The sequence below is a fragment of the Geospiza fortis genome, unplaced genomic scaffold (assembly GCF_000277835.1).
Source record: "Geospiza fortis unplaced genomic scaffold, GeoFor_1.0 scaffold98, whole genome shotgun sequence".
Taxonomy (NCBI): domain Eukaryota; kingdom Metazoa; phylum Chordata; class Aves; order Passeriformes; family Thraupidae; genus Geospiza; species Geospiza fortis.
Window position 1 is genome coordinate 7,275,815 of NW_005054306.1, and position 13,029 is coordinate 7,288,843.

At 39.5% G+C, this 13,029-nt stretch overlaps 1 protein-coding gene across 1 annotated transcript in view; it reads left to right on the forward strand.

Moving 5' to 3' along the window:
• The window catches only part of SLC35F1 (solute carrier family 35 member F1), a 210,135-nt gene that overhangs the window by 167,284 nt on the left and 29,822 nt on the right, over positions 1 to 13,029 (forward strand). Inside the window, exons 4-5 of the mRNA XM_031066651.1 lie at positions 6,573 to 6,732; positions 11,960 to 12,116. Of these exons, the coding sequence (XP_030922511.1) occupies positions 6,573 to 6,732; positions 11,960 to 12,116 (317 nt within the window). The remainder of the gene's footprint in view (positions 1 to 6,572; positions 6,733 to 11,959; positions 12,117 to 13,029) is intronic.

Genomic DNA, 13,029 nt, shown 5'->3' on the forward strand with positions numbered 1-13,029 from the left:
CTTTCCTGTTCTGCTTCAGGGCAGTAAGGAAATAGAGCAACATTAATAAAGTTTGCAGATCAGCATTTTGTGGAAATGTTGCATACTGCACATTTATACTGTGAGAGGCTATCTTGGATCTGATTTACTATCAGACTTTAAGTTACTGTTCTGTCTTTTAACTTATTACATATCTGTGATGTGCAAACCAGGTCCCACAGTATCCAGAGTCTCTGTATGTAAGTCTGAAGTCAACAGAACTCCCAGTATCCAGAGCTCCTGCCTCTACTGGCAAAATTCACCCAGAGACAAACTTTTTACTAACATAAATATGCAAAATCTCATTAAATTCAGTGGAGCTGTGCCCATTACAAGAGCAGAGGTTTTGGCCTCCTGTGCCCATTTTGCATATTCTGGCAGATGACATGCAAAAGCAGAGGTTTTCCTGTAGGAGATATCCATGAATTTTCTTAGGCTGGGATCTCATCCCTCACATAGGTAAAGCAGGTGGTGACATGGAGAAGTTTCTAATGAGTAACCTTGAGAAAATGATCTGCCCAGCTCTTATCCAGTCATCTTACTTTGAGAGAAGCTCAACAGAAAATGGGAGTGGGGGGTGATTCTGCAGAAACACATGCCTGCTGGCAGAACTGTCTTACAATGATCTTTTTCTGACAATGGTGTGTAGAATCAGAGGAAGAAGTCAATTAAAGGAAAGACCATTACCATGGTCTATTTCTTGGTTAGTGTTCCTGGTATCTGCACAGATCTGTATAAGCACACCTGGAGTTCATGTATGAAATGATGAAGAGGTATTTTTTTAAAGGAGTCAAGATGTGATTATTCATGTTGGTAGTAAGGCATGTCCTTATGTAGACAGTCTAGAGCAGAGGAACTGTGGGTTGGATGTGACCACCACCTTTCATTTAACAAAAGTTCAGGAAGCCACTAAACTCCTTCTATGTGCACAGAAAGCTGAACCTGTGAGATTCCTCATCTCAGGTTTTGATACATACAAGTCAAATAGAGGTAAAGGTCTTTCATTAATCAAAGTTTTAAGTGAGTTTCTGTGTCCACAGGGAAAAAGAAAACACTGAGAACAGATTAAAGAGTTAAAGATTAAAAAAACTGATAGGAACAGTTCTAGAAGCATTAAGAAAAAAATTGGAGATCTTGTGGGCAAAGCAGAGAAGACTGGGTGCACTCTCCTGGCTTTTATTTTTTTCCACATCATTGCAATACACATTTTTACATTTTTTGAAAACCAGTTACATCACTGGTTCCTTCCCCAGTCTCCATACCTGAAGTACTGTACATTTTGACTGTATGAAAAATTAATGGTTTCACATTAATTTTGTGATTAAATAAAAACCATGCAAGAAAGTGCTAAAGTTGTGACGAGGTATCAAATAGAAACATGAAAGATAAAAACTGTGCTCCTTTTTTATTTGAATTGTTTGAAATAACCCTGTCAGAGATGCTGCTAGCATCCACACCTTTCCTGCAGAAGTGTTTGATTGCAGGGCAGCATAATTGCAATGCAGCTCCCCTGACAGCTGGCATCCAGCTCTGTGAGGGTTCACATCTCATCTGTTTTTGTGGAATCAAGTGTCTGTGATATTGTGAAGGTGGTCTGAAAACTTGAGGATAAAAAGCACTTGAACAGGCAGGAAACCCTGTTTTCCTCTGGAAAAAACCCCAAAAGCCCGAGTAAATAAGAGAAGCTGTGTCTCTCACTGGCTATAGCGCCTGCTGTTGTATTAAAATTTCCAGGTCACATGCAGAAATTGTGTGGCCATCATGTGTGCTTGACCATACAATGTGTGATGGATGTGACACTGGTTTTACTGATCCCCCTGCTCTGGAGAGCAGCGGAAGAGGAGGCTGTGGCTGATTCTCCGCATGATTTGCTGGAGGGCAGCGCTAATGAGAAACCCCTAATGTGAAAAAAAAGGGCTTGTAACTGGGGAGAAAAAATCCAATGAATGTTTAAAAAGGAAGATTCAGCTCAGCTGTTCCCATAGGGAGTTTGCTGACCAGCTTTTTCTTTTTGATATCACTGCAGATCAGCAGTTCACTCTGTACTACAGACCTCTCTTCTAAAGCTTTGCAGTTCTCCCTTCCAATGATTTGACAGAACATTCTTGCTGTAGATATGTAGAGACATGCTGAATTTGTGAGACCAGAGACTGGATTTTTACTATCAGCAAGAGAGTATTTGTCTTTGATTCACAAGGATAATAATTTAACAAACAAGTAATCAGAGGAAATAGATTTCAACAGTGTGTTTCCTCAACAGACTTAGATCCAGTGTGGTATCTTTTAGAGTCAAATAATAACCTTCAATTTCTACACAACAACATAACATTCTTATAATAAAAAGAAGTTTCTATAGGACAGTATGTCAATAGATTACATATTTTTGTATCCTACCTTCTAAAGCAACCCCATTCAGAGCTGTGACTGAAGAAAGCCACAGACACACAGCAATGTCAAAGAACGTGGTCTGCACCACCCCATGGCAACACAGGAAATATGTTTTCTTTTAGGTTAGTGAGATATAATAACTTCTATGATTAACAGGAATGTTGATTAAAATCAGACCAATTTGCCTTAATGACAGGGTGTAGGTAATACCTTTTAAATAAACAATTAAAAGGAAGGAAAATATTGGAGATAATTATTTGAGAAATATTGATAAACAACTGACCTTTATATGCTATAAATGAAATTCAGCTAAGCATAATCTGTCTTTGTTACTGTAAAAGCTTTATAGACAGAAAAATTACAATTAGGTATAATATTTTTTCTTAATAGCTGAAAAAAATAATAACAAACAAAGAAAGAACAAAAGGCAAAAACCCCCATCAATAAAAAAGCCCTGTAGCAGATGAGGTAATCCTCAATCTCACATCTTTTGTCTGTGGAATACATGTACATTTTTTCTTCTACTAGACAGGTTTATCTGAGGAAAAAAGAAGGGCAGGGCAAATTTAGTCCTGGAGAAGTGAAATTTAAAGCAATACCTGAAAAAGAGTTAATAATATTTTTTAGGTTATCTTATTGCTTACATTGTAGTAACCTAATTTATTTCTGTTTACCTCATTCCTTAATTAAAGGTATAAACTAAGCACAATTTAAGAGCTACATAATGTCAGTGAACATTACCTACATTTCATGTTTGTATCTATTGATAGTGCAGCATTCCAAATAACAATTTGTGAATTAGACTTTGGACTGCCAGCCCAAGGAGGCGTTTTCTGGCTGTTGTCAGCATTGTTTATTTGTGAAAGGTTCTGTTCACACATCCTTTCATGTTACTGCTTAAAAGACACTCATTCACATACTTGAAAGCATAGGTATGTTTAAATATTTATGGAACAACAGGAATTTAAAAAATCTTCCTCTAGAAGACTGTTAGTGGGAATTTGTATGTTAAAGAACACATGCAGCAGGCACAAGCAATTTTTAAACTCACAGAACAATTTAGACTCATAGAACAGCCCAGCTTAGGAGAGCCCTCCAAACTAGTCCAGCCTTTTGTGGGAGAGGGAGGCTAGATGAGATTATTTAGCACCCAGTCACACCTTGAAAATCTCTGGTGACCCTACCATGTCTCTGTGGAGTTTGTTCCCACTGTAAAAAAATTTCTTTCTTTATTGAGATAAAACTTTTCCCAGTGTAACTTGTTTTCCTTGCCCCTTGTCTTCCCTCTACTCTCCTCTGATGAGACACCACCTGGAATACTGCATCCAGCTCGGGGCCCCCAGCACAGGAAGTCCATTGAATTATTGAAGCAAGTCCAGAGGAGGCCACAAAGGTGATTAGAGGGATGAAACACCTCTCCTCTGAAGAAAGGCTGAGAAAATTGGGTGCGCTCAGAATGGAGAAGAGAAAGCTCTGGGGTGACCTTGTAGCAGCATTTCAGTGCCTAAAGAGGTGTACAGGAGAGCTGGAGAAGGACTTTTCATAAGGGCATGTGGTGACGGGACAAGGGGTAAGGGCTTTAAACTGGAGGAGTGCAGGATTAGATCAGACAGTAGGAAGAAATTCTTCCCTGTGAGAGTGGTAAGGCAGGTTGCCCAGAGAAGCTATGGCTGCTCCATCCCTGGAAGTGTTCCAGACCAGGTTGGATGGAACTTTCAACAACCTGGTCTAGTGGGAGCTGCTTCTGCCATGGCAGGGGGCTTGGAACCGGGTCATCTTCAAAGTCCCTCCCAGTCCAAGTCCTTCTATAATTTTATGATTCTATGATTCTCCATCTGATTTCTGTTAAAGAAAGAGCCTCCATCTTCTTTGTAGCCACACATTGTGGTGGAAATCTGTGGTGAGGTCAGTATGGTAAGTTAAATTCACCTGTTCAATGCTGCACTGGGAGGGAATGTGGCAGAGGCCTTCAAACCTTCAGGGAGAGCTGTGAGCAGGGGGAGAAGTGCCTGCCTCCTTGCTGTTTGGTACCCCCTTTGGCAGAGGAGATGGCTGTAGTGTGTGCCAGCGCAGCTGCTGAAGGACAGACATCCAGTGAGTGCAGGCACAATGAATGTGGAGTGGCACAGGAGCTGTTGAGCTGTGCCCGCATCCCAAAGGTTACACCAAAGGGTGCCCTTCACTCAGATGCCGAGAATTTAGTGTGTGTAATCAGTACTCCTGCCAGCAGCTCTGCCTGCCCCAGGAGATGGCTGCTCTCAGCAGCACAGCTTCTGGAGCTGTTCCTGTGGATGTGGAGTGTTGCTTGTGTGTGTCTCTGCCCAGCCCAGCTGCCCAGTGGGGGCTGGGTACACGCTGGGTGTGCCACAGGGCAGAGCAGAGGCCCCATGCAGGAGAAGAAGCTTGGTCCAGTTCTTTCAGACTTTGTCCCTTTTTGTGTTCTGTCAGTAAAGGATGGAGGACTGCTGCAGAAAGTTTTCACTGTAAAGAGGCCTGACCATGACTTTTAGATTATTAGCTCTCACTTTAAATGCAGAACCTGCTTTTAGCATTGACCGTTCCCATTTGTAATTTCCCTCGTCTGTTCTGCAGCTCTTTGGGACTGTTTAAGCCTGCCAAGAGAAGCATGGTCCCACTGATACACTGGTTGTCCTCTGAAGCCTTTTGTGTCTGGGAAATCTTTGAAATGGATGGGTTTTCACTGCACACTCCTGTTTTTCAAAGAAAGTTTCAGGGAAATTATTCTCAGTCCAAAAATTGATTTTTTAAAATTTTTGCTGATTCCACAAATGGAATGTTTATTGCGCATGTATCCCACATGCAAAAAATAGTTTTTGAAGAAGTAAAATTCTTGGAATAATCCAAAAATCTTTCTTTCTTCAAATAACACATGGAAGGACAAAGAAGTTAAAAGGGGTTTGATCTTTATTTGATAACAGCGTCCTTAGTGCTAAATCACACTAAAGAAAAGAAAGCAAGAAACATGTTCTTGCTTCATGGTTCAAAGGGAGGAAAAATCAAACAATATCATCTAAAATAAAGGTAACAATATCTGGAGTGGTTTTTTCCAGAACTATGGACACGGTTGACAGTTCTCCTCCTTTGGTTGTTCCAGACATTTTCATTAGGAAGAAGATGCATGTCATACAGCTTTGGTGCATGCTGTTTCAATTGGCAATGAACAGTAGTGTACCCTGCACAATCTGTTAAATCCCATCATTAGTCCACAGAATTGCAACTCTTCATTACCTGTATCCTTTTGGGAAGTGGGAAACTTGACTTTAGTCAAGTTTCTTTGGGTGTTTCTTACACAGAATTTTTGTTTCCTGGTGACATGCAGTTTAGTTTCTAAAATACATTTTAATTTGAAAATCTGAAGGTTCTCTCACAAACATTTGGTGCATTTCTTTTTTTATCACATCTTCTCTGGGCCTATTGCTTAATGTGTCTGAAAAAAAACCCAAACAATCAAAAATTGCATTTCATAACATTTCTTTGAGAAAGTTCTTTCCAAGGGTATATTGACAAGAAGAGTGAGTTTCTTGCACTGCACACAAGATGGGGTTTTGGGGTTTTTTTCCTTCAAAGGCATATGGGACTCTATTTTCACAGAGTTAGCAGTAGCCACAGGGGCCAGATTTTTTATAAGCATTCTGCATGCAGAGAACCCCTGATTTATACAGACAGATTTAATAAATCCAGTCAACTTGTGTGTTACGAACATTCCTAATATCTCAACCTGAAATGACTTAATTAAAGTGTATGTCTACACTGCAGGAAAACTACCTTCAGTCCTTGTCTATTAAGCACTGGAGGTGAGGACCAGATAGAGTGATGTGACTCTCTTTTGGCCCAGGTTTTCTTCCCATGGCTTTGAAATATGCATCTGAATCCAAGAGCAGTGCATTTGAACACATGTTGAGAGCAACAGCTCTCCTGAATTCTTGGAATTGTCATGGACAGTCTTACCCTGTGTCTGATGTATGAAGAGACACTTGAATACATTTTCTCTTGGTAGAAAGTGCTATCACAAACTAAATAACCCTGCTTCCCTCTGCTGGAATCTGTCCTAGTGCTTCAGGGCAAAGTATTTGCAGGTTGGTTTTTGATTTGTTGATGATTTTTCATCAACAGGTGTTGTTGATTTTTCTTCTCTTTTTTGACAGCTCCTAGACTGTTTTGTGATCCCAGTGGTGATACTCCTCTCCTGGTTCTTCTTACTGGTACGATACAAGGCAGTTCATTTCATTGGGATTGTGGTCTGCATTCTGGGCATGGGCTGCATGGCAGGAGCAGATGTCCTCGTTGGGAGACAGCAAGGAGCAGGTAAGTAGGAATGAATGGGTTGTGTGGCCGAGTTCTGTACAGAGAAGCCATTGACCAGTGTGTGTCAGACTCGGGCCAAAAAAGTGTGGAAATTTGGCAAGAAGCTCTGTGCCTTCATGGATCCAAAGCACTGCACTATTCAGAGTTGTCTCTTTGTCAGAAGGGCAGAAAGGGGTCACCACTTACAAGTCAGCAGTGCTGCAAGCAGGTTTCTTGGGCCCTGTGTCTTACAACCCTCTGCAAGCTGGGGGGACAAGCTAAATATTTGTAGTTTTGTTCTCTTTTGGTCTAGCTGTTGGACTGCAAACTTCAGTAGCTTCCTTTCCAAATTGGATCCATTTCTGAGTCATAAGCACCTCTCACATCCTCTGTGTGCTCTTACTTCTCCTCAGCTTGGCTTGTTTTTCTACAGAGGTGGGGTCACTTGGTAGGTGCTAAAGCCCACTGAACCTGTATACTACAGCTGGGTTTTACACACAGTCTTGTCCTAAAGCTTTGGGACTTGACTGTAACGTTTTTGAAAAGAGCCTCCTTGTGTGTAAAATGTTCTTTTTTTTCTGTGTGGCATCATATGAATAATGTGTGTGTATCTATTAATGCAGACTAGACAGAGTTAGATTTCATCGATCAACTTCCCCTGTCACATTGATTTCTCTAGTGCCAAGCCAAATGATGTGGGAAGGCTGGAAATTCTTTTCAAAGATTGTCAATTAGGCACAGTTTTCATTCTTAATTAAAAGCACTGAATTGTGAGCAGAGCATAATACACTGGGATTTAAAATTCTTGACTCAGCTTTCTGAATACAAATGCAAGTGCTGTAAAAACTGCATTTGCCAGAATGGTACTAAATAAAACAATGGAGTTTGTGACAATGCTCACCATATCTCCCTACCCCCTTCTATCTCTGTCCTTCATCATGAAAGGAGACTTTAGTTACTGGTCTCCTCCAGAAGCAGCCTTGCCCCAGCTAAAAATGGAATAATATACTCTGTACTATGTAACCAGCCAGCCAAGGCTGTGTTGGGAATGGCTGATTTCAGAGGGATTGAGATTTCAAACCAGGGTTCCAGAAGAAACATCCTGTGTCCCAGCAGTCGAGAGAGTGACATGCTTGAGCGGGTGAGCTGTGGATCAGCAGGAGCAGGCGGGGCACTGGAAGCAGACCAGGAACAGATTGGAGAGCACTGACACTTTGCCATCCAACTGCAGTAATTAGATGTTACTTGCCATGTTCATTATTGAAGCATGGGTATAGCCGTTAAGTAAATTTGCCCAGAAAAATCTGTTAACATGCATTATTGCCTTTTAAATTGGACCTACACATGAAAAACTGTGTCCATGCTCATTGCTATGCAGAGAGACTGCAGCTTTTTTACTTTTTTTAGTGGCATAATAATGATGTTATTAATGATGCTGTCTTTAACAGAGTAAAATAGATCATCTGGTTTAATTTCTTTAAAAGGCTAAAACTACACATTAGAATGTACAAATAAAAATAATTAATGGCAGGAAAAAAAGAACAAAAGTATTGAAACTCTTCATTGAGAGGTTGTACACCATTTATAGGATGTTTCCTAGGACTGGACGAACTAAAGTAAGGAAGACACCAAAAGCAATGATATTTCATTAGTCCTTAGTAAATGTCTCTGTTTATCTTATATTTTAGGGGACCAGAACTATTGATACCTGTGTGCCCCTGTTGACCACACTGGTTACTGTATTAGAAGAGCCATAAGGCTCTGCTAGGTACCCACAGCATAAGGCAATTTAGCCTGCCAACTCTTACAGTAAGGGAATATGAATTTAAAATTTATCACTGGGAGATTAAAAGGTATTTTCCAAACTGTCTGCAGGAATTAGGTATAATATGCACACATGCTTTCAATTTTCAATTGTATCCTCACTGATATTTTGCACATTACTCAATGGGGAAACAATTACTATTAAATATTTAGAGTTCTATCATCTTACATGCCAAGTATACCTGAAAAAAGCATTATTCTGAACTATGAGTTACTTTCACGCTTCTGCTCCTGCCATACACAGGTTAAACCACACAGGTCTAAGTGTTTCATCCAGGTTTTTCAAAGCACTTCCTTGCTTTAACTTACAACAGTCTCTGGAAACCAGTCACATCAATCCTGCTAATACATATATCGGTGTTCAATTTAGAACGAGACACGTTGAGAGTGATTTTTAGGTATCATGTTCATCAGTAACCGCAACCAAACCAAAGAGAAATGCCTCTTAATGGCAGGGGCTAGTGCAAAGATGTGACAAAGAGGCCTATTGGGAGCGTGAAAAGAAATTGTGTCAGAACACAATTCACATTTTAAAGATTTGTGTTGCACCATAATGCTATAACTAGTTCCCAAAACACTAACTCCACTCTGGACTATATGACTTCTCCACAGAATATTAAATATGGTAATAATCATTAATATAAAGCTTGTTTTGCCAGGCTATGCCTTGTGTGTCTTCTGAAGAATGACTTGCACCATTAAATTGATGAAATACAACTTTATTATCCTAAAAGTCTTTAGAATGCCTCTAGTTAGTTGACACATGTTTCCTTAGCAATGAAACCAGTAGAGGCATGTGGATATTACATGTATGAAAATAAGTCTATAGGGATATGTCAGTCTTGGGGGAAACTTCCAAAGTCTCAGCCTCTTGAGAAAGCAAAGATAAGGCATTTGACAACCAGAATAGTAATCACTAAGAAAGAAAGCAAGAACTTATTTTACAACAATTTTACACCAGTATATAAAGTTTTGGTGCAATAACTCCGTGGGTACCATGTATTACTCTAGTCACTGCATCTCAAAAAGAAGTCACCAGAAAATAAACCTGTATAAGATATGGAGAAAGGTGAGAAAGCTGTTCAAGGGCATAAAATGGGTTCAGATGAAGAGACTGTAGCCAGACTGGGACATTCCATCTCTCAGAAGAGGCAAGAAAGAGACCTGTGAAGGTATATGAAGTCTTCAGTGATATGGAAAGGGTGAATACAGAGTGATTTTTAAATATTTCTCAGAAAATTATGGGATGACTAATATGATTTTGAGGTATCCAGAGTAAAAGTTAAAAACATGAAATACTTCTTAATAGTAGGCCAAAAATATATGGATTTTACACAAATTGATGAAGAATCCCTCAAGCTTTATTCAATTTGATGGCCTAATGCAACTTCTATCTCAGAAAATGCCTAAGAGAACTGGCTGATAGAAGTCCCTCTGTACTTCCCTATTTGTTTGTGCTCTCCTCAGCCCCTCTGTGCTGCTGAGTACCAGAGGAGGTTCCAGTGTCAGAGTCTGGTGCTCTGAACAGAGCTCAGCTCCCTCTTCTGGGAGGGCCCTGAAGGTTGAGGCTCACGCTCAGCATGAGAGCACTTTGGGAAGAGCTATCAGGGTGTGATGCTTGAGGCCATCCCATCTGTGTGAAAATGCTCAGCCTCTGAGCTGCTTTTGTTTCACAGATGCAAAAGGACTATATTTTTGTCCCAGTAGGAGCTCTAAGGTCAAAAGCTTTTTCAGCAATACTTCCCTGAAGTGTCAGTGAGTAGCTGCAAGAAATACCAAAAAAATGAGCTCAGTGAGGAATCAGTGGAGCCTCTATGAAATATGAAATGTATCAGGGGTATGAAGAAGTTTTGTCAAGTCATGATGGCTATTTTAAATTAAGAACATCTTCCATTACTGATTGCAAAAGAAGACTAAAATCTTTTTAACAGAACAAGCAAATCATACAAAGATAAATGGTCAAATATAAACATGTTGCCAGTCAAGAAATTCTGTCAAAGACTGGATGTGTATGTGAAAAACAAATCTAGTAGTATTTGCTAAATACACAGAAGCCACATCTCATCTGAGCCAAAAAATGTTGGAAACTAAGAGAGTATTACTGGAAATATTTTACACTTTACTCCACTCCTATTGGCCTTAAACAACTTATACTTTTCTGGTGCTTGTAGCCAGTGTTGGTGACAGAATTAATGAACCCTTGGTCTGTCCTCTTATGACAGTTTTTATTATCATAAGTTTCTTCCCCATAGAAATTTCAGCACTACAGTTTGGAATGATAACTGAAGGCTTAAAAGAACACCTTAAAGAAAAATGTTGAAAAGATAATTTTGAACCAATTAGAATGCTTTGTTTCCATTTTTATTTACTGCAGTGTATATTTTACAAGTCAATTGAAACACAACTTTAAAAGACAAGGACATAAAAAGTAAACCATGGTATTTTAAAAGAAAACAGGATTTCTTTTTTAAAAAAATACTGTGTAGTACTTCAGCATTTCTGCTGAAACTTTTCAAAGAAAAATCCATTATAATCCAGCATTTCAGAATATGGTTCTGCAGCAATATCTGACAGCTTTGTGAAGCTGTAGCTCTTGTAGAAATAATTTAACAAGCCATATGTGCAGAGGGAATTGCATGCACCAGTTTGCAAAGCTAGGGCCTCAGTTTTCAAGCTGGAACTTGATCTTGATCAAATGTCACTGCAGCTCTCCCCAACACCCAATAATAAAATCTTCCAAGACTTAAAAAGATTTCAAGCAGTCCTTGATAACAAAATGTTTTAGTAATTCTGTATATCTGGAGGTATTGAAAATACATCTTCTTGTTCTTTGCATGCATTAGGCACTGCTATGTTAATTGAACCTCTTTTAGAAATCTGTCCTTATCATCACCCTGTCTACACCCCATCCTTCCTCCTCCCTTTCTTGTCAAACAGCTCCATGTGAGAATGAGGTCAATATTAGGTTGTAATGATTTCTTCACTCATTTCACAGGTACACAGAATTTTTCAGCTGTCCTAAGATCTAAGTACTGAACATGTTTTAGACTGGTTAAATTTCAGGATGAGATGCAAACTGCTCTATAGAGTTGAGTCACATTCTCTCTGCAAAGAAAAAAAGGTAGCAATAATAAAGTTAAAAGGATCCATCTCTGAAGAGCCCCACTTAGATTCTATACTTTTTTTCTACAAGTTTTTCAGAATTTTTTGGCTTCTTCCTTCTAAAGCAATGAATATGCTCTCCCTCCATCTGACTGAGGCTGGTGTATTGAATGAAAACCATTCAAATGACAGAATATTTGCATTCATTTTATTACCCCAGATAAGGGCTATATAGTGACCGTAGGGTAGAACATGCAATGGTTTTGGACAGAAGACGGTTGTTTTGAGGCATTCTGATTTTTTTTTTCCTATTTATCCCTAGGTGAAAATAAACTGATAGGAGACCTTTTAGTCCTTGGCGGAGCAACGCTGTACGGCATCTCCAACGTCTGTGAGGAGTACATTGTCCGAAACCTGAGCCGAGTGGAGTTCCTGGGCATGATTGGACTCTTTGGCTCCTTCTTCAGTGGAATTCAGCTGTAAGTGGGCAGGTTTGAGCTCGCTGAGGCTCAGATAAGTGCAGCTGTGGTCTCCATTGAGATACATTAAGCACTCCTTCAAAATTAGCCCTTTCCTGTGGAGAGCAGGTGTCCTCTAATCTTGGAATTTGCATTGGTTTTCATATTTCAAATTGGTGATTTGAATAATAGCACAGATTTTTACCCAAGTACTCTAATTCAAGGACCATTGTCCTTGAGTAGTCACATAAAGAGGGAGAAGACATGTCACACCATCTTGCTGCTGGAGGACAAGTAGATGCTTCACATATTATTCTGAACTGTGAATAACAAAATCTACAGCTTCTTCTGGTTCTATTTTATGCATTTAAGAGTCCCCTTGATTTCTAAAGAGGTAGAAAACACATCCAGTCAGAAAGTGTTTTACTGGTTTGCTTGTTCTGTGTAAGTACATTATGATATGGAGGAAATCATGAAAAGCCTTTAAGAAAATGGCCTTTTCACTTCAAAAATATTTAGCACGTAGGATATTGTTGCGTGGATTTCAGGATCTACAGAGTCTGGTCTATATCCACATGTACCTAATGAGCATCTCAACTGCAAGCCCAATAGTTGGAAGGTGGCTTCCAATGTTGCAGTACTGTGACTGATGTAAAAGTAGACCTGCAAGATTGCTGCATTTTGTGCAGGTCTGTCTCTGGTGCTTGTAACGCAGAATGACTTTTGATTATTAGTCCACAACAAGTTGCTTCTCTACAGATCTAAGCTACTCTGCTTCTAAGAACAGGGACTGATCAAAAAAAACACAGGCCATCAGTTCCTAATTTTTTTTTAGCTAGAAAGCTTAATATATTTATAAGGGATCTGAACAAGTGTCTTAAAATTATTTATGTTAGCTAGTTGCCATACAAGAAGTTCCCTTTTAAAAAAATAT